The sequence below is a fragment of the Populus trichocarpa genome, chromosome 18 (assembly GCF_000002775.5).
Source record: "Populus trichocarpa isolate Nisqually-1 chromosome 18, P.trichocarpa_v4.1, whole genome shotgun sequence".
Lineage (NCBI taxonomy): Eukaryota > Viridiplantae > Streptophyta > Magnoliopsida > Malpighiales > Salicaceae > Populus > Populus trichocarpa.
The window spans coordinates 63,769-90,910 of NC_037302.2; the positions used below are offsets into that span (position 1 = coordinate 63,769).

General features: G+C 34.8%; 4 protein-coding genes and 1 pseudogene across 9 annotated transcripts; 2 read left to right on the forward strand and 3 right to left on the reverse strand.

The window, feature by feature from the left end:
* Positions 1–3,641: 3,641 nt before the first annotated feature.
* LOC7490511 (uncharacterized) lies at positions 3,642–5,480 on the reverse strand. Its single transcript, XM_002324670.4, has 4 exons — positions 5,102–5,480; positions 4,889–4,998; positions 4,575–4,789; positions 3,642–4,114 (listed from the first exon to the last, which is right to left on the reverse strand). Exons 2-4 carry the CDS (start codon positions 4,976–4,978, stop codon positions 3,841–3,843), a joined length of 579 nt encoding a protein of 192 aa, XP_002324706.1. The 5' UTR covers positions 4,979–4,998; positions 5,102–5,480; the 3' UTR covers positions 3,642–3,840.
* An 871-nt stretch (positions 5,481–6,351) lies between these two features.
* Positions 6,352–9,648, forward strand: LOC7490512 (uncharacterized). Of its 2 annotated transcripts, XM_052448870.1 has the most exons (3): positions 6,352–7,011; positions 8,326–8,481; positions 8,656–9,648. In XM_052448870.1, exons 1-3 carry the CDS (start codon positions 6,451–6,453, stop codon positions 9,409–9,411), a joined length of 1,473 nt encoding a protein of 490 aa, XP_052304830.1. In that variant the 5' UTR covers positions 6,352–6,450; the 3' UTR covers positions 9,412–9,648. The 2 variants fall into 2 exon arrangements, with proteins under 2 accessions (XP_052304830.1, XP_024445791.1); XM_024590023.2 differs by lacking the exon at positions 8,326–8,481 and having other exon boundaries at positions 6,354–7,011.
* Positions 9,649–10,980: 1,332 nt separating this feature from the next.
* LOC7467912 (uncharacterized) lies at positions 10,981–14,397 on the reverse strand (annotated as a pseudogene).
* Positions 14,398–16,827: 2,430 nt separating this feature from the next.
* On the forward strand, positions 16,828–19,262 carry LOC7490514 (glucan endo-1,3-beta-glucosidase 5). Its single transcript, XM_002324091.4, has 2 exons — positions 16,828–17,761; positions 18,051–19,262. The coding sequence occupies exons 1-2, from the start codon at positions 17,376–17,378 to the stop codon at positions 19,171–19,173; spliced, it is 1,509 nt and encodes a 502-aa protein (XP_002324127.1). The 5' UTR covers positions 16,828–17,375; the 3' UTR covers positions 19,174–19,262.
* A 2,834-nt stretch (positions 19,263–22,096) lies between these two features.
* LOC18107579 (uncharacterized) lies at positions 22,097–26,387 on the reverse strand. 5 transcript variants are annotated; one of them, XM_024589566.2, is made up of 9 exons: positions 26,050–26,384; positions 25,615–25,930; positions 25,470–25,532; positions 25,241–25,280; positions 25,091–25,155; positions 24,773–24,889; positions 23,779–23,907; positions 22,884–22,959; positions 22,174–22,807 (listed from the first exon to the last, which is right to left on the reverse strand). In XM_024589566.2, the coding sequence occupies exons 1-8, from the start codon at positions 26,127–26,129 to the stop codon at positions 22,894–22,896; spliced, it is 876 nt and encodes a 291-aa protein (XP_024445334.1). In that variant the 5' UTR covers positions 26,130–26,384; the 3' UTR covers positions 22,174–22,807; positions 22,884–22,893. The 5 variants fall into 5 exon arrangements, with proteins under 5 accessions (XP_024445335.1, XP_024445334.1, XP_006371843.1 ...); XM_006371781.3 differs by having other exon boundaries at positions 22,174–22,791; positions 26,050–26,383; XM_052449011.1 differs by having other exon boundaries at positions 22,174–22,959; positions 25,615–25,893; positions 26,050–26,383.
* Between the last annotated feature and the right edge of the window lie 755 nt (positions 26,388–27,142).

The window sequence follows — 27,142 nt, forward strand, 5'->3', positions numbered from 1 at the left end:
TTTGAGGGAAATGTAGAATCATATGGAATTGAATTAGTTAGAGCATTGAAGATTGTCTTGAATGTGAAATTATATAGAGATACCAAAGAAAAAAAATTCAATGGTTAAAGAAGCAAAGGTGGGCGACCATTGGGGGGTGAATTGGAAAAGAAGAATTTATGATTTTATTTGTAAATTTCTTGTCATGTGTTGTTTATAATATGAACAAATGGCTTTTTTAAGGGAGAGTGGAAAATTGAGATGTTTTAGGGTTCACTTAAAACATTAATAAAACTAGACAGATTTGTCTCCCTAACTTCAATAAGGGATTCGAGCCTAAACATGATATAATTTAGGAAATGTTCTTTCATAGAAGTTATAGCTAAAGATGTTAGTTTTTCAACGAGACTAACCTCGCCTAATTTAGAGTTCTAAAACTCCAGATATAGGTAAACCTCTTAGGAGAGGTTGGGTTGCCATCTCTGCTTGCAATTTCGACAAGTTGCTAAAATGAGTAATTTAGATGCGTTTGGGGCAAAATTGGGTTTCTTGCCCTTAGAAAATGTGTAATTTAGCGTTTTAATATTCAAAGGAAATAAGTCATGTTCAAAACCGAGATTTTTAATGTTAGTTATGATTAAAAAAACAATCATCTTAAAGGATGTAATGAGAAACACAAATGTGAAGGAAGAAATTGTTGAATGAAAGTCAATATTTGCTGATTTTATTGTTATTAAAAGAAATATAATTTGAATAGGAAATAATATGATATACCTGTGAATACAGGAGGGACCACAAGAGTTGCACAGTAGCAGCAGGGGATCACAAGCCGAGCTTCTGCAGCAGGTAGGTGTTCTATACCTATATCTTTCTTAAATGTACATAATTATAAAAGCTTGTTTAATTTTTGGATTTTATATATAAATGTTGTCAAAAGAAAAACATCTAATGAAATGAATAAGAGATGGAAATAGACTTGATTAACTATTCTGGTTGGGATAGTTAATGATACCAATGAGTTTCATTGATATCGCAATTTCCCTAGATTTGATTAGTCAGTTCTGAGAATGGGAGGCTAATGATGTCAATAAGATTTACTAACATCGGCATGATAATCCCGGAACATGGGGGATATTGAACCTGATTAACTATTTCGGGTTAGGAATAGTTAATGATATCAATGGGCTACATCGATATCTTTTTTTAGGGCAAAACATTATTTAGTGTCATGATTCCTATCCTTTTGGAAAAGGTATTGCACATACTCATTCCCATTGATTGTTGTAAACACCTCAACCCTGGTAGCGTTTAAGGGAGTAGTTATTATTTCTAGGTATACTAGTCTATTTTATGCCAAGACCTTGGTATTACCCCTGAAAGATTGGGTATTCCGAGATAGACATATGTTATCTTGCTTGGAAGACACTTTCTTTCGTCTGATGAAGTGAGGATGCTCTTGTCACAATACACTAGCTTTTTCCACTCAGATATGATTCTCTATCAACTATTTTATATTAAGTATATTTCTCTAAAAAATGGTATAAAGTTGTTCCAGAGAGAGTAGTTGTGTATTCTATTAATAAGGGCTTTTGTTGCTACAGGTTCTAGTAATTTTTCCACCTTCAGTAGCTTTTTATTAAACCTCTTTAGATAGACTCTGGTGCTTTTCTTTTCTAGTTGAATAATGAAGAAAAGTTCAGTGGAGCTTTTGTATGCTTGTGTTGAAACGAGCGATCAACTTGTCACACAAATCTAAAAAACTAGATATTGAACCAGGTTTGAGATTGTGATACCATGCTCGTGTAGACCCCGAAAAGTAGTTGGAAGGACTTTGCACATAGCTTTAGAATCCTACACCACCAATTCCAAACTACTTCTCACATTTTGAACGTGTTTTTTAGGATCTGACAATCTATCATAATTATCCAAATTCATCTTACTAGCTATAAAGTCTATGAGGAGGCATGTGTTCAACACATAACCACATAATGGTGACCCTCCTACCTAACTTGAGTCTTTTTTATCTTCATCTTTACATTGCCTCTTTGATTATGGGATGATTGAGTCATATTCTGAAGGAGAACGAGCTTGTTGGCGGGGATAGTTAAGACTCTCGACCTGACCTCTTGATCTATAAAGATCATATCTAGATGACCCTGCATGAGAGTGCTTTTATTTGTAATGTGATCTAGTTGTAAGTGTGGGTATGATGTCTACTTTATGCCTCATTCTGGTTATTTTTCTCAGGAACTTAGAGTTGGCGTTGCCCAGGACATGCAATAGGGATGACTGGTGCCATAGACATAAGAAGAGTTTGTATAGTAATTGGCAAGTTCTGTAGAGAATTGAGTTGTCACTGGGCAACTAACACAACCTTAGTAAGTGTCATTATATGCTAAGTGAGTTGATAGAGATCCATATGAGGAGCTGATGAAGATGGTGGGAGGTCAATGACCCTTCCTCTTGGGATTTTTGTATTATCCGCCATAAATACTTTAGAATCAGGAAACGAGGAAGATTAACATAGGAAACAAATTAACAAGACTTTTGTTCAAGTTTCCATAGGCGACGCCATTGGTGAAGCTTGAAAAAAACTTCATCAAATTTGAGCTTCTTTTCGGATGATAATTGTTTAGATAAGGGTGTTACCTGTAAAAAACTCTCTGATGCCAAAATTAATTTAGGGATTTTTAAGTATCAATAATATAAAGATAGTAAGTAGAGAGAGAGTAAGATATTTTTTCTCTGTTTTTTCTTAAGAGAGTCCCTCTCTTGCTAAAACCTGACATTTAATATCTCGAAAAACATAAAAATATCAAAATAATATCTAGAAAAAATCTTTAAGCTTTTCAAGGTGGCAATCCTATTTCGTTGTTATCTCTCCACATAGAGTCGTAATAGGTTTGTAGCTTGTAATAATAAAAAGACATTAAGATGAGAGGGAGAAAAGGAGAAGAGAAAGAAGGGAAGGAGCCCAACCGAGAGTTGAATCTCGTTAGTGTGTTGAGTCTTGGTTGGGTCGTGGCTCAACCAAATGTGAGTCTCGGTTAGGCCTCGATCCAACCGAGTGTAGGGGCTCTGTTGGATTGAGACCCAACCAAGTTCAAGCTTTCATCATTGATTTTCACTTTCCTTCCTTCAGTTGTGCACTGATCTTCTCAAGTTTAAAATACCCGTAAAACAATTGATTAATTTCAGTATACACGTTCATATTCTTAATAGATAGATAGATGAATGAATTAATTAATATTTCAGTTTATTCTTGATTACTTGAGAAATTAATTGCCTCTTTCATCCATCTAGAGTCCAAACGTAACAATAGTCCCGTATTTCCACTCCAACAGACTAAACATTAAAAATATTTTCAACAAGCACCCCTTCGTTGCTTAAAAGAGTGGTCAAGTATGCATGATTTGCATGTTGTTCTCTCACCAGCAAGAGATGCTATATCCCAGGGTCCTCCAGCAAAGTTCTTCTGCCTTCGGATTCATGATAATATCGTCGTCTAAAATTAACATTCCAGAGTAACCCCATGCATGGTTTCACCAAATATCACAGTATGATTGCAAAACATGACCATTAAACTGGATAGCAGCTGACACATATGCAACGTCACAATCACAGACAACAAATAATTCAGGAGCTAATTATTAACAAAGAGCTGGAAAAAAAATAATAATTCTGATATTTGGTCCAAACTCCAACAGAGAAAAACGTAGAATTGAAATCCAAAAGATACATGATATTTACAATTAGGAATTCCATGTTTTAGTGTGGCTTCCAGGTGGTGCTAACTGAGAATTATTTATGTGAAATGGAAATGTGCAAGACCAAAGAGAGAATTCCAGGACTCAAAAGGCGTTACGCAGAGCCTTCAAGCACCTCAGAATTAAGTTCCCCCTTGACATCCTTCTCCGTTTCATCAAAGAAGTCCTCGCGAGCATTGTCCGCTAACATGAGTGCGACTAACCAGAAAAGGGCTGAATCGAGAGAAACAAAAGCACCGCCGCCAAGGAGGCCAGTCTTGGCAGTGGGGCATTGATAGTCAGGATCGTGATGAACGGTGCGGCTCAAGTGAGAGTGCTCTTGAATTGTTGGCCACAATATCAAAGCTGCTGCCAGTCCTGCTGTAAACCTGTTTCGAGTTTCACAAGACACGTCATTTCAGAGAAAATTATCTAAGGGATCGACACAATTTCAAAAATTTAATTTGGTGAATTAAGTTCACGGCACAAAAGGATAGGCGTTTGCCACAGGTATACCAAATAAATAAAGAAGCGCAGAAAACAATCCACTGGCATGAGTCTAAGCCTATAAAAATCTACTCAAGTTGAGAGATGCAACGCAGGAAGCAGGCATTTTACATGCGAGCAGATCCGCGCTTAGATTGTCAAAATAGTTGGTTTAATTGTTGTGAATTTCAATTGTGTAATCCTCCAAAGACAATACAGGCTCCATGTTAACGATTAATGATTAATTGGGGTGGGTCAATAAAGATGGAAGACGAGCACAGCATGAGTTTGATTATACCTGTTGAATGCAATAGAAAAGGGCAAACCCAACAGAGGAAGCAAGTTCTTAAGAGAAAGACTTACACAGCAACGTTGAAAAAGATGGTGAAACTGGTGCTCTGAAACAAGGCAGAGTTGGGGACACGTTTTCCTTTGTAAGGATAAAAGAGAGACAAGTAACCAACAACGGAAGCTGCTAAGAGAAATCCAACAGAGAGAAAGCCCAAGGCTACAGTAGGATCGGATGGATACTTGCAAATCACAACACCCTTTCCGGTTATTGCAGTTCCAGCAGCAGGCTATAAAATTATTTCCAAGAAAAATAATAAAACGCAACCAAATTTAATCAGAAAATTACACATAACAAACACATAATAATATAGAATTTGGTAGAGTACCTTCTTATTTTCGGCGACAACGCCTAAAAGGAAAGAGATCACTCCAAGAGCAGTGATTGCGAGCGCCATATGCTTCATTGTAACAGCCATTATCTGTTGATGTTTTATACCTGATTTATTTATGCATAGAAGACGGGAATGATGAAACAATTTAATTCCACAGAAGCAATCATCATCAAAGAAGAAGAAGAACAAAAAACAGTTTTATCTTACCTATTAAGTACTGAAAAGATCCGAAGAGAGAGGGGGAGAGGGGGATCTCTTATTAAAATACAGGAATAAGAAATTGATTCTTCTTCTTCTTCTTCTTCTTATCCTATAAAAGGGTGGCGATAGATGAGAGATCTCTCGCTCCCTAACTCCTCTTCTTCCCTATGAATGAATTCTGCGTCTTTGGTTAGGAAAGAAATAAATGTGAAGCAGATTTATATATATAAATGGTAAATGACACAAGTCTCTGTTGTCTCTCTCCTCTCTCTCCCGGATCCTCAATTCCTGCCTTCAATATCTCCTTCCTTTTCTCCTTTCTTTATTAGCTCTTCTATTTACACCTAATCTCCTCCACCTAATTCTTTTAAGTTTTATATTTGTTTTTTTTAAAAAAACAATAATGTATTTGTGAGGACCTATCCTTGTATCAAATCGACACATTAAACCATATTGTAAATATTTTGCAAAGTCAACCCTATCTTCCTTATATTTAGGTAATTTGATCAAGCGGTCCTTAGCATCTAAAATGCATTGCAGGCCTTTGCTGTTAAAAACCCCAAGTTGTTATTGGATCCAATTGTTCAAATGCAATGTTGTAAGATTACTTACCAAGGAAGGATTCGATTTTCCAATTTAATGTTTTATATATATATATATATATATATATATATATATATATATAATTTCTCCACCATCATCTACTGGGCGGAGGAGTTTCCTAGCTAGCTGTCATTTGAATAGAATCATTATTATGAGACACTCACAGACGCTCGCTCGTTCATACAGGGAATGGATGCACCGAATACATGATCACGTCGATGTGCAATTAATTACAGTTGGTGGTGCTGTATTTTATTTTTATACCCTCCTTCTAATAGGATTGTTTCCTCCCTATTTATAGTTTCTATATAAAGAAAATAAAATAAAAAAAGAGATTCCATTCCATAGAAAGGATCTTTGACTCTTATCATCAAATCAAAGCTGTCAGAACGTGAGGTGAGAGAGAGAGAGAGAGAGAGAGAGAGAGAGAGATTCACTGAATCTTTCGCTGGCTTTTTTGTCTTTTTGTTTGACTCTGTGGTGTGTATATTAATTAATAATTGATTGATTGAATTGGACGGCATGGCATGGGCTGTGAAAACTTGAGGAGAGCTGGCTTAGCTTAGCTATAATCAAATCCAATAAAAACTATGGACCTGTCTTTCAAACAAGGCCCATGAATCAACGCCATGGGCTGCCGCCGCCGCCCATGCCTGTTTCTTTCCCCTTGCATGTTATAACTAGAGGACTTCTCCTTTCCTTGTCTTCCTTCAATCGCTCAAATTCAAATTAACAAAACTCACTCCCTCACCATGCCAATACATACAAGAAACTCAAAAAATCTGGCTGAAAAAATTCACAATGATTTCCTTTCCCCACAAAAACAGAACCCCGCTGAAAAAAGATCCCTAGTTTGTGGCATTTCCCATTCTGGCTCTGGCTCTAGGTCCGCAAAATTCCCAGTCTTTCGTAACAATGTGGTCGGTGTCCGTGAGGTTTCAACTCCTAGGCGATCTTTGTTGCAGGACCCAAATACAAACCAACTTTTCAACAACAAGACTAGTAATTGCAAGTCTGATGATGAGGGGGTTTCGTCTTCGAATAAAGTAAAAGGTGAAGTGGAAACCAGTAATAGGAGGGGTGTTATTATTGGACTTGAAGCATCCAAAGCAAGAGTGAGTGCTGTTGGTATCTGTGAAACCAAGAAACTAGAGATTGCTACTGCTGATAATAATCATAGGAAGAGAGAGAGAGCAGAGGGAGCTAATAAACGGGCTGTTGAAGGGTGGACAAAGGATCAGGAAATGGCTTTGCAAAGAGCTTTCTTTACAGCCAAGCCTACCCCTAATTTCTGGAAGAAGGTTTCTAAGCTGGTAATTTTCTTTTCTTTTCTCTTTTGCTATTTTCTGCTTCTGTTGATATTCTTTTATCCCTTCCTTTACTGTGTTTAATCATATGATATCATTGTTTCCTTAAAAAATACAATTTGAATTGCAAGATGGTTACTTTAGATGGGATGGTATTATGTATATTATGCATATTTAAGATGCTTTGGCACTAGCATAACTTGGAAGCTTAGGTTTCTAGAAAACCGTAGCATGAAAAAAAAAAAGTGCAAATTTTTCTCATGAGGTTTCCTGTTAAAGAACTCTTGCAATTTTGAGTTCAAATTACTGTCATTCTAGGCAGTGAGAGTATAGTTTGCATGCTTCAATCTTCACGTACTTTTTTATTTCATACATCAATCACAATAGCCATGGGATTAAAATGATGATGGTATGTGCTTTAATCTATTCTTAACAGCCTATTGAAAAGAGATTGATTTATGATTCAAAGTAGGAAAACCAGAGACAAACCATTATAGAGAATATAAATTTGTATGTTTTCTGTGTTATAACATTACAGTGCATTATGCTAATGTATTGATTCTGTTATTGCAAAAAAGAAGTGCAGGTATGGGTGATACACCTGGCTTGGATTTAAACAATTTCATGGTTTAATCTTTATTCTTATATTTCTCACTCTACTTTAGCTATCAAAATTAAATCAATTTTGGATAGAAATCTTTCTGACTTTGTTGCCACTAGCTGAACTATATGGCTATCAGTAAAAATTTCAGAACTCTGTTCCCTTATATATTTCCTTTTGGTAAGCTCCACTGCCTCTATGGCATCTATTGAGGTCGGCAGCATCTGCTATTGCCCATATGAGCTTAGACTAGCTGAAAATTCTCCAAGTGATCAGTACTGAAGAGCTTCATTTGAGAAATTTCGAGACTAGGTCATTTGTTTTCTTCTTTCTTTTGTTCAAAATAATATTTAGTCATATAAATAATTTCTAGAATTTTTTTTTTCTGAAGTCAATGAATAAACTGTGGCTACTTAGTATACTTTCACAATTAATAAAATCTTTACCTCGTGTCATGCTGCATAACCATTCATAATATCAACAGCTGCTTTCAGAGCTTTGGATCAGCTTTTCTACACACCGTTACCTTTTGTATAATCACGCAAGTGAAAATTAAAGAATGACATTCTTTCACTGCAAGAATTAGTCAGTATTCAATTGTTATAAAGCACAGTGATGCATTCGTTGCTTGCAATATTTTGTTAATATAATTTTCAGATATTGCGTGTAGTTGATGATCTGTAAAATGTTTCTTGTCTTCATACACCATCTGGAGTCAGATAGCCTCTTTCCTCCTGACTCCACATGATTGCATTTACCACTTTAAAAGTGAAGGTCAGTGTATCCAAATGCGGGCAACTATGTTGTTTGTTTTATCAGCTGGCAGAATGTGCCCCCCAGCAATGCCCAGGCACTGTCGTTGGTTGTTCCTAAAGGTTAATTGTGGGCTTTCTTATATCCCATGTCAAAGGGTAGTCTCGTCTTTTATTGAATTGGGAGTGGTAATTTTGTGTCCTTTTATATGTGGAAGGCAGTTTCTATCTATAACCTTCTCTTAAAGAGCACCAACTGTGAGCTTTATATTAACATGTGCATGAAATTAATTGCAGGTTCCTGGAAAGTCTGCACAGGATTGTTTTGACAAAGTTAACTCTGACCACATGACTCTACCCCAAACCTTCCCGCGATCAAGGGCTAAGAGAATAAACTCATCACCGCTAGAATGTTTTTCTATCTCTGTTAGTAAACTGCTTAATCCCTCTGGCCCAAAGAATAAAAGATTGAGTTGTAAGCAGAAGAGTCATCTTGCACATAAAAATGTTAGAGAGTTATTGCAAAAGCAGAATCAAGTGAACCGAGATTATGAAGCAGACTTGTTCTCCATTCTTGAACCTAACCAGAATTCATCTATGCAAGATTCTAAGCTGGCTGTTGAAATTTCAACCCCTGAGCATTCACAAGAAAAACTGGGTTTTCTTCACAAACTCCATGAGAGTTCTTCTGACCATAAAAGGCCCCTTTTGAGATTGAGTTCATGTGGGATAGATATTGTAAGTCCCCCAGTACTGAAGCAGGTGAAAAACAAGGCTTTACATGAGAAATATATTGACCAATTACACTGCAGAGAAGCTAAGAGAAAAGCAGCACATGCACGGGCAGGAAAATCTGTTGTAGGAAAAGAGAATAGGGGAGAGATCAATGTTCAGAAAATAGATGTGGTTAGAGCTGCAAAAAATGCCCTAGTTTCGGATGTAAGAGATGCTATTTATCAGCTCCAAGATGTACAAACTAATGCCAGCAGCTCTTCCGATTTTCATGATGATGGTGTTGGAAGTGATGATGACGGAGGTGAAAGCGTACTCTGAGGTAAGCGTTTTACTCTGTTGGTCATTGTGTTTGATGGTGAAGATGTAAGAATTCCCACCAAAAAAGGACACACTAATTCGGTGAATCGTAACTTCTGAATTCAACATTTTGGTAGTTATAATTGTTGCTGCCTTGTATAACCCCTAATTCTTTGATCCTGTAATGTAAAATAATCTTAGGTTATACTTTTAGATTTCTCTTTTTTATTTCAAAGAAATTGTCAGTCATTCTTCCAATGGTCCATTCTTTTCTAATGTAGAAGTAATGTCAATAATGCTAGGATTGTTATGCTTTAAATTGGATTCGTAATATGTAGTAAATACCAGAGGTCTAATCATAGTTTATTTGCTCCTTGGTATACCTAATAAGCTATGCAGACCACAATGATGGACTGGATATTTGACTCTCCGATCTATATGAATTCTAAATTGTTGTAAAGAAGACGGGAATAATACTTGATTAAAGAGAGAAAAAATGACAGGAGCAGTAAAGATAGTAATGAATGTAGCTAAATTACAGTTAATGATATACTGTAGAAAGATTTTGGATTTTTCATTTGTGCTTCTGTTGTTATTCCTTCTTCAAATTCCATGTAAAATTTCAAGGATTGAACAAGAGGTCTTATCAGAGCAGCTTATATTCTCATCATGAGATTCTCTTCAACACCTATGGCATTTTTATGAATTTTGGCACAAAACTGATGAGATGATACCTAACCAGGAAACCTTTAGGATGGAGTGCAATACGCCCCTTAATAAGGCTGATTTTGTGCGATGGTCCATGGAAGCTAGAGTGCAACCTCCAAGTCAACAACCAGCAACTTCTTAAATGCAATACCTAATTTAGCATCCAAAGATTGACCAACTACTTTTGTCCATTCTGTAATGCATTTTCCAGTTTACGCAATTTATGCAGGAAGGCTAGGAACATAGGAAAGCAATTGAACAACCATCATAATTAGCTTTGGATCATCTGTGGACATTAGGCCAGGTGAGAACAAAATGCCTGTGCATAGTGCCCTAAGTTCGGCTGCCATTCACTTATTTCATGACTCCAAATTGTCAAAATATTCCAAACAGAATCTCACAAATAAGAGAGAGAAAGAAATTTGCAGCTATAATTGTAAATCATGCACCAATCATTGTAATTATGACTTTCATAATGGAGGATTTTTAGACATGAATAGAAGTGATGACGTAACTGAACCCACTTGGTTGGTTTGATAGTATGGTTATGGTTGTTTTTCAAAGTGTTTTTCATGCTGAAATGCATTAAAATAATATTTTTTTTATTTTTCAAAATTCATTTTTAAGATCAGCGTATCAAAACGATTCAAAACATAAAAAAAATATTAATTTTTTAAAAAAATTGAATTTTTAAAAACACCAGTTGACCCAAACACCTTTTAAAGCATGATCAGAAATAACAACAGAAGAAATAAAAAAGCAGCTAAATTCGTTTTTCCAATGAAATCACGTTATAACTCATGCAACAATAGAATTGCAACCGAGCTAGTTACATGTATTAGCAGACCATGAACTGTTCTTCCTGAGGAGCTTCACAAAATATTACGAAGTCTCAAAGTTGAAACTGAGCCACTGGACATTAAGAATGAAGATGCTTAATAACATTGCAGAATAGAACAACAAGAGGGGACTTCAAAGAGCAATAATAAAAATGCCAAACTATGCTATATAAATGGCAATATGGTTTGTTTTCGACATCTAAAATGTAAAACGAAGAGAAATCTTTTAAGAAAAGTATACTTGGAAATTAAAAATCCAACCACTTCTGGTAGTAGACACAAGTCTTTGGAGAGATAATGCCATCAGGTGTACACTGACTTATCCGTGGACAAACTCCACACGGGATGGAAGCTAATGCCCCTGCCTTTGGTTCCCCTCCAAGGCCTACCTTGCTAATGTATTTATAGCAAACCTCTCCAAAAGGAATTGAAGCAAACTCACCCATTCCATTACTCTTCACCTCCATGATTACATTGTCCAAAATCAAAGTCCTCAGGATCTCTTCAATTTGCTGTTTTGTCACGTCAACATTGAAGGCTGGATAACTATTGATCGAGTCTGTAACTTCCTCCAAAGTGGCAACCCCCCTCCTTTCTATTTGGCGTTTACATAACTGCTTCAGTGACTCAATAAACTCCGTATCAAGGCTCCCTTCAAGATACCATGCCCCTCCACTGATTTCCTTTGAGGGTTCAAACTCTGTTGCCATGAAATGTTTCCTCCCCTTATTTTGGATGTTCACCACTTCTTTTATCAATTTTTTTACCTGCAGAGCCTTGAGAGACTTATTTACCACATTATCCGGAAGTTTGGCTTCTTTTTTCATGTCTCTAGTCCAGATTCCAATATCTTGTTTGCTTCGGATCACATCATAGAGGAGACGCTCATGTTCAGTAAGAGATTGAGCTGGAGAATTCACTTCTGGCCGTTTCCTCTTAAGGGATGAAGGTCCTTGTAAACGGCTCATTCCTCCTGAGAGAACATCAAAGATGAATATGTTATGTACGATATATCAGAACAGAAATAGTTTTTTAACAGGATTTTATAGCATGAAGCACTTGAAGTGCCAATTTTGTGTCAAGGTCAAAGATATGAAAGACATCATATATCTTTGTACACAATGCTCGTTTTTGTGGCTGAGTAAGTGTTAAAACAATTTTGAAACTACAACGATTACATCACTAACAGCAGCATGAGAAAAACAAAAGATTCACACCTCCTAAGAAGTAGTACAGCTCTTGAGCAGAATTTCAGATTTTACAAAAAGCCAAAACAGTTGAGACAAAAGATTATTTTCTGAGTCGGTATTCCTTCATATGTTTTGTAATGGATCAAACACTCAGAAAGCAATAAACAGAGAGACAGAAACAACCAAAACTTTTGAGAGAGAGAAGGTATGGCAACTCTACTTGCAAAAGTATCTCATAAGATTCGTGCATTCACACTAAACTAGCAAAATAAGTTAAGGTTTTAAAACTCAACATATTCATGTCATCAATGATATGACAAAGGGCCACTAATAGGGATGGTACCATGATTTCGTAGATATTACTATATTTAGTTAAACTGTGGCACAACTTGTCTTGCATCTTTCTTGATGGCTGGTAAAGGGACATTTGCAATTATGTTACATATTGGCGGGAACCCAGTCACAAGTCTTTTAATACCAGCAAAATCAGATACAATGTTCAGATTACAAAAGCTTCCTGCAATATGTCATTTTGCATGCAATCGACAAGAAACTCACATTGCTTCTCCCCACTAGTTTCAAAAGCAAAAAAACCCACCAGGTTTCAACATTGCAGCGGCCATATTGTAAAGATGAAGAAGATAATCCATGCCACTAGCACCACCATCTAATGCGAGTCTTGGTTCATGTCTACCATCTTCAGCTTGTAGTCCAGAAATATTGTCACTTGGTATGTATGGTGGATTACTCACAATACCTACAATTTGTCCTTCAACATCCTTTAATGGCTCAAACCAAGATTCTTGCCTTACTTCAATCACATCCTGAAGGCCCATACCTTTGAACATTAAGGGTTGCCACTGAAACTGTGACTGGTCTTAAATCTGCGGCAATAATCTCCCATAACTCCCCAAAAGTTTTCTAATACCTATAGCAATAGCATCACTACCTGTACCCACATCTGCCAACAACCCCTGTCCCAATTTTTCATTGTTGGAAACCACATCACTTGCTAGATCAACAATCAATTCTGTCTCTGACCTCGGAATCAAGACCCCTTCTTGCACACTCAACACCGAGTCCCTCCAGTGCTCACACCCTACAATACACTGGAAGGGCCTCCTCTCTTCAATCCTCTGCTTCCACAATTGGTAAAGATCATCCAAACTTATCCATATAATGACATTCTCATTTTTACCACTAGTATCATATTTATACTTGGAAAAGGACAAGCATGAGGAGGAGGAGGAGTAGGAGCTGTTTTCAAGTGAGTCCTCAAGAAGCCAACTGAGCTCCTTACACAAGAGTGGAGTCAGGGTCATTATCAGACTCCACAAAAGACGACCCAACAGAGGAAGCAAGGTTTTTTGCCCAACCATACCATTTTTTAAGGTCTGATGAAGTAACTAAATAATTAGGTGGCCTCAAAACGAGGGGGTTTTTTGGTTTTATTGTTGTTAAAGATGGCATTGAAGAAGAGAAAATCAGTGTGCAACAGCAGCTATAAAGACATGCTCGGCTCAGGCCTAGCTTCATCTCTCTTCCTCAATGTAACCACCATTCAAAAGTATATCCTGACAGATTAATATTATTGGTGCGCATTTTGTTTCCTTAACCAGGCATTATTCATATACATTGGATATTTGTTTGTTCTCTACCAACCTCATTCAAGCTTTAAAAAATGGACAAAAGGCAGTCTATAAAGATCAAGATTGAAGCTTTGGATATGATGTACCACCACACATAAATTGCTGTGATTTTTAATATTTTACACCAAGTTTTATAAGCAAATTACTAAAGTCTAAGCCATTTATTTGTACTATTAAAAAATTACAGAAAACCTCAAACAAATAACAAATACCTAATAATAGGTATGTGAGGAAATCACATGCTCTGGCTAGTAACCCTATCAATACTTGGGTACTTTCTTCTTCTCAACAACATAGGGTTTTAGCTTGGGGTTTTCAGGGGAAACCACAGTGCACAAAACCAAAATAAAATCAAATCACGGATTTAGTTTCTTTAAATTATAGATATAATTTCACCATAGGGTTTTAACTATTCCACCTTAATAAATATTTTATATAAAGATGTTAAATTAGTCTACTGTAAATCCTAGATTTAATTTCTTTAAATTAAAGGCATTAAATGTTTATATAAAAAATAAAAAAATTCATTATTCATCAACTGCAAATCCCGGATTTAATTTCTTCATGCTGTTCTCTTCTAAAGCAATCAAGTTAACTTGTTTTTTCTCTACATTTAGGTTGCCTAAAAACAAGTCTGTAAAATTAACAAGTTAAAATCAGCATGTAAAAATAAAATAAAATAAAATAAGAAACATACCGAGGAGAGACTGCCGCTGCAAGCGGGGGAGTGCTGGAGATGGAAGAAGAGGAGAGGGGCTGCTAGAAGGGAGAGGAGAGGTCCCTGTTTTCACAGAGTGCAGGGAGGGCAGAGACCAGAGATGGAGGGTGGAAACTTGACACAGCAGGAGATTTTGAGGGGAGAACGATGGAGCAAGGGAGGGTTAGTGTAATTTTATTTAAAAAATTTTATACCGTGTATTTGTTTTTATAGGCGGTTCAGTGGTGGTTGAACCGGTCCAGTTTGGTCCAACATAACATTTTCTGATAAATATTTTACGTTGCAGATTCAATCTGGTTTTTGGTCCCATAAACCCGCCTTCTTGTGCTGTTGCTCCTCCTTCAAATCCCAAGGATAGAACAAGTCTTATCAGAGCAGCTTATACTCTGGAGCATAATTATTAAATTTGAACTGATTTGCTAGGTTAACTTGGTGGTTAGACCTATCCAAGTTTAGTAAGGGATTGGCTGGTGCAACAACATAGCAAAATCCAATCGACCCACGGGTCGATCCATAACTCCGGCGAGACTCGATATTTTTTAATCGACCCACAGGTCGATTCATAATCCTGGCGAGACCCGATATTTTTTTTTCTTTTTCTTCAAATGTAGTTTTTCTTCTATACCTCTCTTTTTTATATATTTTTTTGGTTGGTTATTAATATTTTTTAAAGTTCACTATATATTAGAAAAATATTTTATTTTTTCAGTATGAGATTTGAAATTTTTTCGTACATATACTCTATATTCACAAGAAAAAAGTTATGTTTTTTTAATGTGGAAAAAAAATCTTTTGATTTAAATGTTTCAACTTAAAAAGATAACATAGTATCTTTTTAATGTGGGATTTGAAGCCCTTTAATATATATACTTTATGTTCACAAGAAAAAAATTATATTTTTTCAATGTGGGATTTGAACTCATTTAATATATATACTCTATCTTCCCAAGAAAAAAATTATTTTTTCAATATAAAATTTGAACCCCTTTCATATATATATATATATATTCACAAAAAAAGTTATGTTTTTTTCAATGTAGGATAAAAAACTTTTTAGTTTAAATACTTTAATTTAAAATGATAACATAATATCTTTTCAATGTCGATTTGAAACTCTTTAATATATATATTATATGTTCAAAAGAAAAAAGTTATTTTTTCAATGTGAGATTTGAAACTCTTTAGTATTTATACTCTATATTCACAAGAAAAAAGTTATGTTTTTTCAGTATGGAATAAAAAACTTTTTAAAATTTTATTATTTACAACATATATAATTTATATTTACATGAATTTTTTTCTTAATATTTCTATATAAAATTTTAAATTTTTTAATTTTTTTTTAAATTTTTTTTAAATCAAGACCTGAATTTTTAACCACATCAATCCCAAACCGGATTTGACAACAATGCTCTCAAGTGATGTGGGGAAGAAAAAAGGCTATATATGATTCTTCGATGTCAAGACGTGAGATTCTCTTGAACATGTGGACCTATGGCATCTTGACTCATTAACACAAACAGGCAGTCAATCAATAAGATGGGCTCTGGGCTTTTGACATAACCTTCTAAGGTTGGAAAGGCCCAGCCCATATCTGATGATCCTCGAATGAGCATCCTAACGCCGGAGTGGGGTCGTTAATTAATTTTGTAATTAAGTTGAAAGCTCAATGGACTTGCACTCTCCAGTATTATTAAATCTGTTCAGTGGTAAAACTTGGGATCAAGAGGTTTGTTCTCTCTGTGATCTCAGGTTCGAGCCCTGTGATTGCTTATATGATGGCCACTGGAGACTTACATGGTCGTTAACTTCAAGACCCGTGGGATTAGTCGAGGGGTGCGAAAGCTGGCCCGGACACCTACGTTAAACTAAAAAAAAAATTACTATTAAGGAGTCACTATCATTATCATAATCTTGATAAATATAATTTAATTTGTTAAATTTTAAATTTATTTTTAAAAAATTATTAGTTCAAGTATTATAAATTTTAAAACTATTAAAAACTTACATGATTATTAATTTCAGGATTTATAAAAATAGTTAAGATACACGAAAGTTAATCCGAATATCTATATTAATAATAAAAAAATTAGCCATTAACATGATGATGACTCATGCATGCCGAATGAATGGATGGATGGATTGATTGAAGAGTTAGGAATATATAAAAACAAACAGATAACTTAAATTAGGAGGTTGGGTGCACCGTCCCGTCCCAAAGTATTGTATATTTCTTCTAGTTACATCATCCAGCACCTAACTACTTTTTTTAATTACTTTATACTTGCTCTTAATTTGTCTATTTTAGGGCTTAGAGTTAATCGAATCAAAATGAACGTCCATCGTGCAAGCACTCACCAAGTTTCTTCTTCTTCTTCTTCTTCTTCTTATTTTAAAATGAATTAATCTCCTTATTTATTAGAACAAGAACAAAACAAGGTTCTATTGTAAGGTAGTCTCCCCCCACTCTTATATTATTACATGTAAGTTATATCGAATATATATTAATTAAACAAAACAATTATTAAAATGAAACTTTTTTTCTATAAATAAACAGATATAATAATAGAACTGCTCTGTCTGGTTATTCAACATCAAATTATTATTATTAATTTATTATATGAAAATAATTTAATCAAGGCTTGAGCAATTAATTCGTTTAAGCTTTGCAATTTTTGCTGATCACGTTCTTTGCCTCCACCTTTCTTTCTATCTCCTTTCATTTTTGTAGCAAGCCTTTGATGCTTCTCTGATCACCTTACAAATTAGCTCCTTAATTAATTAACTCGTATTATAGTCGTCATCGTCGTCTTCTTCTTCTTATGATCCATAGGATCAATTCATGATCTTGTCTTAATTTCTCAACTACATACGTAACAACATGGGTTTGGTCAAAGGAGTGGCGCTGTCTACAAGGCTAAGGCAACAACCTCTTGGTCTAGCCTTGTGCTGCCTATATATTCTTCAACTACTGCTGCTGTTGCTGAGTTCCGTAAGTGGTACTGGAGTAAACTGGGGAACACAGGCAACACATCCTCTGCCGCCTTCCACGGTGGTTAACATGCTCAGAGACAACGGTATTCAGAAGGTTAAGCTATTTGATGCTGATTCAGCTACTCTAAATGCTTTTGCTAATTCTGGGATTCAAATCATGGTGGGCATCCCCAATGATATGCTCTATACTCTGGCTAATAGTGAACAAGCTGCTGAGAATTGGGTGGCCAAGAATGTCTCTTCCCATATCTCTTCTGGTGGTGTAGACATCAGGTAATCCATCAAACCCTTCCCTTCCCTTCCCTTTTAATTTTTTTCCTTTGACTTGGATTTATTTGCGGATCAATATTCACTATTGAAGTACTCGAGCAATATGTTTTGACTTGATTTACACAAGCCAAGTAAGTGTCAAGTAAGAAAAAACAAGTGATCATGACTAGGATCAAGTCATACCATATCAGCTTGCGTTGGCTTTGCTTTTGTGGTGTTTATGTTCCACTATATGTGGAGCTTTTCTTGTATTGGGGGATTTATTCGCCAGTAATTTTGAGCTATTTATAAGGTACGTTGCAGTTGGAAATGAGCCGTTCTTGTCAACATACAATGGAAGCTTTCTGGGAACAACTCTTCCTGCTCTTCAAAATATCCATTCAGCTTTAACGAAAGCCGGACTAGACACTCGGGTGAAAGTCACCGTTCCCCTCAATGCTGATGTATATGAGAGTCCCACAAATATCCCGTCCGATGGTAACTTCCGCAAAGACATCCAAGATCTCATGCTGTCGATTGTCAAGTTCTTGAGCGACAATGGGGCTCCCTTCACTGTCAATATCTATCCCTTTATAAGCCTTTACACTACTCCTAATTTCCCCCTAGGCTTTGCATTCTTTAACAACACTAGTTCATCTTCCTTGACTGATGGTGGAAAAATCTACGACAATGTGTTCGATGCGAATCATGACACCCTTGTATGGGCCTTGCAGAAAAATGGATATGGAAACTTGTCCATTGTCATTGGGGAGATTGGATGGCCTACCGATGGAGACAAAAATGCAAACTTGAACTATGCACAGCAGTTCAACCAAGGGTTTATGAATAATGTCATTGCCGGTAAGGGAACCCCAATGCGTCCTGCTCCTGTGGATGCCTATTTGTTTAGTCTCTTCGACGAGGATGCCAAAAGCATTCAGCCTGGTAATTTTGAGCGACACTGGGGATTATTTTACTTGGATGGGCAGCCTAAGTATGCACTTAGCCTGGGGACGACGAATTCGAATGGTCTGGTACCAGCAAGGGGTGTGAGCTATTTAGCTAAAAAATGGTGTATTATGTCTCCATCAGCAAGCCTAGACGATCCGCAGGTGGCACCAAGTGTGAGTTATGCTTGTGCTAGTGCAGACTGTACTAGTCTGGGCTATGGGACTTCTTGTGGAGATTTAAGTGCACAGGGCAACATCTCCTACGCATTTAACAGTTACTACCAGCAGAACAATCAACTTGAAAGTGCTTGTAGGTTCCCAAATAATCTTTCAGTTGTTACAAGTAATGACCCATCTACCGGGACTTGCAAATTCATGATCATGATTCAAAGTCAAGCAGTCACATCTGGTGTTGAAGGTGGAAGAGGGTTTTCAATGTCTAGTTTTGTAACGTTTGCCGTCGCGTTTCTTTCAGCGTTTTTGTGATTTTTGGGGACTGATTGTATTGGACTGTTACTTGTATTTCCTTGATTGGTATGTATAGAAGGAGCTAAATTGAGAATTTGATTCTGGAACTTTTAAGCCTTTAAGCACAAGTACTAAACAATTGGAACACAACAGGATAATTCCCAACTGGTCTCATGCTGCTGTTCGAAATAGTCACGCATTACATGAATGAAGATAGCCTGCAAATGCCTACCAAACTCTGAATCAGCTCCTCCATGAATCATAAGTCCTCTGTGTTTGTGAAAATGAAAGATCACTTCTGAAAATCAATTTTAAATATTACTCGCATTCTTATGTTGAAAAGAAGCAGTGGCAGGAACGTCAATCAAACAGCCACAGGCCTGTTAAAGACGACTTCTATCGCAATAATAATAATAAAAATAATAGTAATAGTAATAGTAATAATTATAATTAAGTAAAAAACTAAAAAGCGAGGGGGTGTTTAAAATATGCATTCTCTCGCATTTTATTATAATGGATCTATTATTCATAATATTTTTTTTAATTTGATTTTTAAATATTTTTTTTAGTGATTGTATTTTTTTCAGTTCCAATTAAAAAGTAATTAGATCAAATTTATTGGATAAGGATAAATCTGAAACACAGGAGATCAAAGTAAAAAAAACATCATAAATAGATGATGGTTTCAAAGTTCACACAGAGAATTTAATTTAGTCCTCATATTTTAAACATTATACATATTCGGGACATGTATATTTTTTCAATTCAATTTTGGTATAAAAAATTTATTTTTCTTATTTTTTTAGTTTCTAATTTGAGAAATGAGAGATAGAGGTCGCCGAGTTCTAGCAGTAAAGAGAGAAAAATATCGTTGACACTGATTTTGACCACCGAAACAGTTGATATTTATGTCAAATGGTTCCAATTGATGATGGGAGTTCATATTAAATGATTTTTTACCTTTAAAGTTTGTGAAAAAACATATCAGAGCTCAGATAAATTTTTTATTTCAAGTTGATTTTGATTTTTGGAATGGTTTTTGATTTTTTTAGGTCATGGATAGGTTTGATTGAATAAAAAAAATTATTTTAATAAACAAATTTAGCAAACACAACCGGGTAAATATCTCATTTTGCGAGATGAAATATCTTAATCTACATTTGTCTCTTGATTTTTCCAGTTTTTTATTTTTAGTTATTGCTTATGACTTTTTTTTTCATTTATTAACACATATAGATGTCGATTTATTTTATTACATGTATGCATAAACTTTTTGATTTTCTACAAATATGCGTCGAAAAAGCTTGTGTATATAAATTTTTTTATTGAAAAAAAGGTTACATAACTAGTAAGTAAATCTAAAAGATGTGATCAAAATACTGAGCACACGTTCATTGTTCACTCTCTCACATTTTACTGTAGACTCGCTATTCAAAATTTTACTTTTTTTTTCAATTTGGTCCTCACATTTTTTTTTGCTCAATTGCATCCTTTTTTGATCAAATTGAAGGAAAATTAGATCAAATTTGTTGATTAAGAACAAAATTGAAAGACAGGGATCAAAGTAGAAAAGACGTCATAAATGGGTGATGGTTTCAAAGTCCGCACAAAAATTTACAAACTATACATATTCGGTTCTTCAATGTTTTTTCAATTCGATTTTGGTATAAAAATTTATTTTTGTTATTTCTTAGTTTCTGATTTGAGAGAAGAGCGAGAAAGAGAGGTCGTCATATTCTTGCGCTAGAGAGAGAAAAATGATGTTGACATCAATTTCGACCACCAAAATAGTCGATCTTGGTATCAAAGGTTTTCATTTGATGAGAGAAATTTCACTTAGATGTTTTTGTGCCTTGAAATTGCCTAAAAAAATCAGAAATGAGCTTGAAAAAAGTTTTGGTTTTCGGGTTGGTTTTGGTTTTTTGTGTGGTTTATTTTATTTTATTTTGTTTTGTTTTTTAAGGTCATTTATGAGTTTGTCAAGGAGTTTAGGCTTTTTTTAGGTGTTTTGGGTTGAAAATAAATTTTAGAATAAAAAAAACATAGAACCAGTTTTTCCAGCCAGTACATTGGCTGAAATTTGGGCACATGACGTGTCGTTTGACTTTTTTTTCCTAAAAAAATAATAGGGCGAACGATTTGTCATCCGCCACCAATACATTAAAAAAAATCATTAGGGCTGAACACAAGCCCTTACTAGACGGGTCAGGCACATGCCTGTCCTTTATCTTTTTTGTTTTGTTTTTTTGCCTTAAAAAAACAAATGTATTTTTTAAAATAATTTTTAATTTATATTTAAATTAATACAATTTCTCTCTATTTCTTTGGTTTTTATATTTAGTCTTTTTAAAATACTGATTGTTTTTTAATTATTTGGTTTGTATTTAGTGTTTTATAAGATTATTCTAATTCATCTATTTTTTTTAATATTTTATATAATTGAACTTTATTTTAAAAAATATTTTTTTGATGGTATTTATAATAAATGCAACCTTGCAAGATATTTTTTTTATATTTTTTTCCTTTGATTTTATTCAATCAATTATATATATATATATATATGTGTGTGTGTGTGTGTGTCTGTTTATACAATCATTTTATTAAATAAAAAATATTTTTAATAAACAAAATCATTGAACACAATCAAATATCTTGATCTACATTCTCCTCTCAACCTTTCTGGATACATATTTAATTATAATAAGTGTTTTTTTTTATTAACACATATGGTTTTTAATTGATTGATTTAATTAGATACATGTATAAGTTTCTTACTCTTAATATTTTTTATATAAAAAAAAATTGAAAAACCTATGTATTTAATTTTTATAGGACTTCGTTAATTTCCCTGAGATATATTATATATTGCAGTAGCAAATAGGAGAAAATTGTCTAAACCGAATGGTCATGAGCGTTAGTCTCATCAAACACTAACATGAAGAAAACAAAAATTAGTGCAGCATTGCATCTCAAAATTGCCACCATCCAAACCTGCAGACTATGGCCTACAAATTCCTCTCCAAAAACTGTCAATTCCTCCGTGCATTTTCCCCAAATAAACAATTCTTATCACATTAATGAACTCAAAATACCATGGCCCTGGGATTTATTAGTAAACTACAAGCCAATGAGGTAATGTTGAAATAATCAGCCACATCAATCTTATCCAAAGATTTTGTTAACTTGCAGTTCCTTCGGGTTTTGTTTATTAAATACAAAATGCTGCCCCAACCTTCAATCTAAAAAGTCCGAGTTTAGGAACTGATGCAACGAGATTTTCACTCAGTGGAGTATTCTATCTCTTTATATCCCTTTATGGTATACCCAATAGCTGGAAGAAGCAAGAACATCGGTATCCTGGTGGGCAACACTGAGCCAGAGGTGCCATTGAGACAAATAGAAGTGTCAGTGTGTCACATACAAGTGCTGAAAAAAAAGTGCGCGGAAAACATATTTCCAAATTATCTCTGGCTTCTCAAACTGAAATTTGTCCAAGAATTAGGAGCTTATTAGCATCTCAAGAATTAGAGCAGCAGCATGTACATAGAGTGTCCTCAAATAAGTCTTGTCGCTCTCACCCCTGCTCTGGAATATCCACTTTGATTGCCTATGCCCATTTACCCTCATACTTGCCATCTATTCAAACTCAATTCTGGTTATTTGATCACCTCTCAGTAGAAGAGTGATGACAATAAATAGTGAAGGAAAAAAAAAACACAAGTCCTCACCAAATTCAAGCTACTGCAATGTTCGACCATTCCCACAACTATTCTTTTGGAGGTAGTCTCTTGATCTTATATCAGCCTGCAGTTAAAGCAATATGGTAATGCTCAGAAAAAATAGCAAAGTCCCCCAACAGGATGCATAAACAAAAAAAGGAAAAGAAAAGAATAGTGTCGCAAGCATTTGACAGTTCAAATTTATGAGCCATGGTTAAACGCATAGTCACCAACTTTTACATTAATCTCTTTTACCTCCCAGCTTTCAGTAAAATATGGAACATGACCATCGAATAAATAAGGGCCTTTGAGAGTAATGTTTGAGACCAGATGCAATGTCATATTTGAGACGGATTATAGCAAATCATCAAACAATTCATGGCCACTTAATGAGATTTCCTACTATCCACCCATTTAACCATGTGCTTACCTTCACTAAATATGACGTTCCAAATCACTAAACTAGCATCAGGCTTCAATAGGAATTAAATAGAAAAGCTAGCTATTGTGACAGAATGCTTCTCCATGAACAAGACAACATCTGAGCTCAATTGAAAAGAAAATCTGAGAGATCTTCATCAGAGATTCATGATCTACAGGACATTGGAGCTTTCATCCAACAGCTATCTCATTTGAGACACAGCCAAATATAATAGCTAAAGACCAATAGGGTTAATCCCACTACTGTTAGGAGAACTCTCACATCATTTTTATTGGCCTTTCATTAAGTTGCAAAAGCAAGACAACAGAATCACAGTTAAACTAGTCTGGATGTGGTAAATGCTGACTTAAATATTAGTTTGTTCATTGTCTATTCTGTCTGAATACTACTACCAAATCCTTCATGGAGAAAATACCACTAGTGAGTGACACTTTCAAAGCTTTAAAATTTATAAGGTTTCACCTGCCGGATAGGCTCTGGCACACGATACTTGCAAATCATTTTCACAATTTTGATGGCAGTATTGAGAGAGACACGGTGACCAACAGAAATATATATGGGTTTACATGAGCCCTTGGTTGATCTCATTGCCTGTTAAAGAAAAAAAATCAAAGACATAAAGATTTGAAGAACATTGTCATGAAAAAGACTTCTGGAGCAGAAGAGAAGATGATGCTCTGAATAAAATATATGACCAAAGCATTTATAGACTATTTAATTTTTTTTTCACTGTATTGAGGTAGCTGATGCCTACTAAATGTTTATAGACTCTATTTAAAAGCTTGAGGTCATGAGGTTGCAGATGCATGATGAAAAGCAGTTCTTATTTAAAAAAGTAACCAGCAATTCATCCATTAAAAAAACTTCCCATACTACTATAACTATGATAATCCATGTGTATTTACAAGCTAACCACATTACTATTGCATTCGTATTTATAACAAAAGAAGCAGAAATAGGAATCTCGTAAAATGGACACCCTGAAAAAGACAGCTTCTAGGATGAAGTACTAATTTAGGACTTTGTTAAATTCCCTGAGAATAATATACTGCAGTGGTAATAGGGGGAAACTATCTAAAATGAAAGGAAGAATTAAACAAGAGAAACACCAAGGACAGATTGAAGATGAGGGAGAATGTGAGCTTGATCATCCCTTAACTGCTCTTTGCAAATTTCTACAGCTTTGATTTTAAAAACCAATTTCAATTATAATAATTAGAGTGCTTGATCCTTGGAACATCTGTACACATGACACACAAGGTATGAGGAGGGATTCGCCAAGCTAACTTCATTGAGTTTTACATGAAAGATGATAAAGATCTCGGCAAGACCTCGTAGACTGATCCCTTCACAACTCGCCATTTCACAAGTGCTTGTGATCAAATTGTGCAATGTATCACTCAGATATGAAATTTTTATGCTGAGTTAGAAGAAGAAGATGAGTAAAATCTGTTACCGCTCCCCATACACAGCCAGAGGATCCCGTCAAAGTAATAAAATCTTCACCACTGTTATCTTTGGCCTGAAGAAGCTGTCTCACTCCAGATTGAGTGAGACCATCAATATGATGCAGCTAAGACATACAAACGAGAAAATAGAGGGAAAAGGTCTTAACGATAGGACAAGTTAAGTGACGAAATAAGAAAGGCTAGTTGAATTGCGAATACCCTAAAGGAATCAACGAGAAACTTAATTAGAAGACTAATGGTGGCTACAATAGTTAGCATTAGGTAATAAAAGAGTGGTAATTGAGAAGTAGTAAGAGGTTAGTTACATTCTTTCCTATGCCAATGGTGGGGATATTAGCCAGGACACCAAGATGGCAAGCCAAGCCGAAACCTGTGAAAGAGAGCTATTTGCTATATGTAATGCAATGCATAAAAAGAAATGAAGATTCAATGGAAAAGGAGAGAGAGAAACTTGCCTCGAGGATGAAGCAAACCATTGCCATCAACAAGCAGTAACTGTTGAATAAAACAGAGACAACCTCAATTTCAGATAAACCTTAATTAACAGGCAAGGCAAGGCAAGAGAGTAGGAATCGATACATATGATGCATGGAAGGTATATATGGTAGGATATTATCATATTCATAATGGGGATGGGAGGGGAGGGATGAAATTAAAAAGAAAGAGGATTGTGGATTGGCTGACCTGGGGGTAGAATGGATTGTCAGTGTTTTTCATCTTCTGTAAGAGTTGTAAGAGTATTGGAGCCTAAAAATCATCATCATCATCAATGACAAATAAAGAAAGAAAGAAAGAAAGAATCGCAGTGATAATAATAGATTCTACTGACCTCTCGGAAAGCAAGGAAGGAAGGAATATAAGGGACATCGAAATTGGTGAGGAGAAAGAAATCTTGGTAGACGACTTGCAGTGTGGGAGTGGTGACATCCAAAACAACAAGGCTTCCACATCCGCATGCTGCCGTTGATGCTGCTGCTGCTGCTGAGTCTAATTCCTTAGAATAGCTTACATCAACCCCACCCACATATTTCAATAACGTTCCTTCTTCTTCTTCAACAACAACATTGCCGCTACTGCTGGGTATGGGCAGTTTCCAAGGGAAATCATCCTGTGTTATCAACCTCTCTTTAAGTAAATCTTGAATCCTGCTTTTTACAACATTTAATCAATCGATCGATCAAATATATCACATAAATCACTGCTATACGAACGAGACAACAGCATTCAAGCAAGCAAGCAAACGAGTTGCAGCCTAGCATCATACTCTCTCCATTGATTTTGGATTTCAATTGATGATGATGATTCTCCCTGATCCCGTCCATGACGAAGACCATGATCATCCATAGATGTAATCGTTGCTTGCAAGCTTGCCTAAGAACAAGAACAATCTGATTGGATAAAAAAAGGGGGGGGAGGGGGGGCTCAGTTAATCTTCAGCTCATTTTTTTTTGTTTTTTGTTTGAACTATCTTCAGCCCAGTTGCCAAAACCACAGATTGCTAGCCGCCGCCCATCAATCACGCAGTATATTTACGTTTTAATGATTAATTTAGTAACAAATGATGAGAACTTCAACCGCTAGCTTGTCACCCATCAGGATCGAAGGAAATAAATTATTCAAATTTATATCGATTTTGAAGGATTGAAAAATAATTTTTTTTTTATATTCGATAGAATCATAAAAAAATAAATTAAAAAATATATTTTAATATTTAATTATATTATAAAAATAAATTATAAAATAAATTGTTAATATTTTATTTTATTTTTAAGTTTATTAAAAGAATAAAAAATAAATTTTACAAATTAAAAAGTTGAATGAGAATAAAATTAAAAAAATTAATTTTATAAATTATCTTAAATAATAATTAAAATAATAAAGATTAAATCCGATAGATAAAATATTTGAAAGACGATAAAATTAAAAAATATATAATTTCATAAATTATTTCAAATAAAATAAATAGCAATCAAAAAAATAAAAATCAAATCTAATAGAAAAAAATCAATTAAGAAAATAATAATAATAAAAAAAAAACTAAAGCTGATATAAAAATTAAATTTTAAGGGATGAGATTAAAAAAAAGATTCAAAAAAACATATATATCAATTAAAAGTTGAGGATCAAATTTGATATAATTAACAAATAACATGATATTTCTAAATTTTTTATAATTTTAAAAAAATATTTTCCGTCCAAAATAAAAAGAATTTTTTTTCCAAAAACTAAACCAAGTTTTTTTTTAACTGGAAATTATTTTTTATTGAACAAATTTTCTAATAATAAATAAATTAAAAAAAAAAATCACTTTTGACACAACAAACATGCCTTAACTCTTTGATGTATTTTTATGTAGG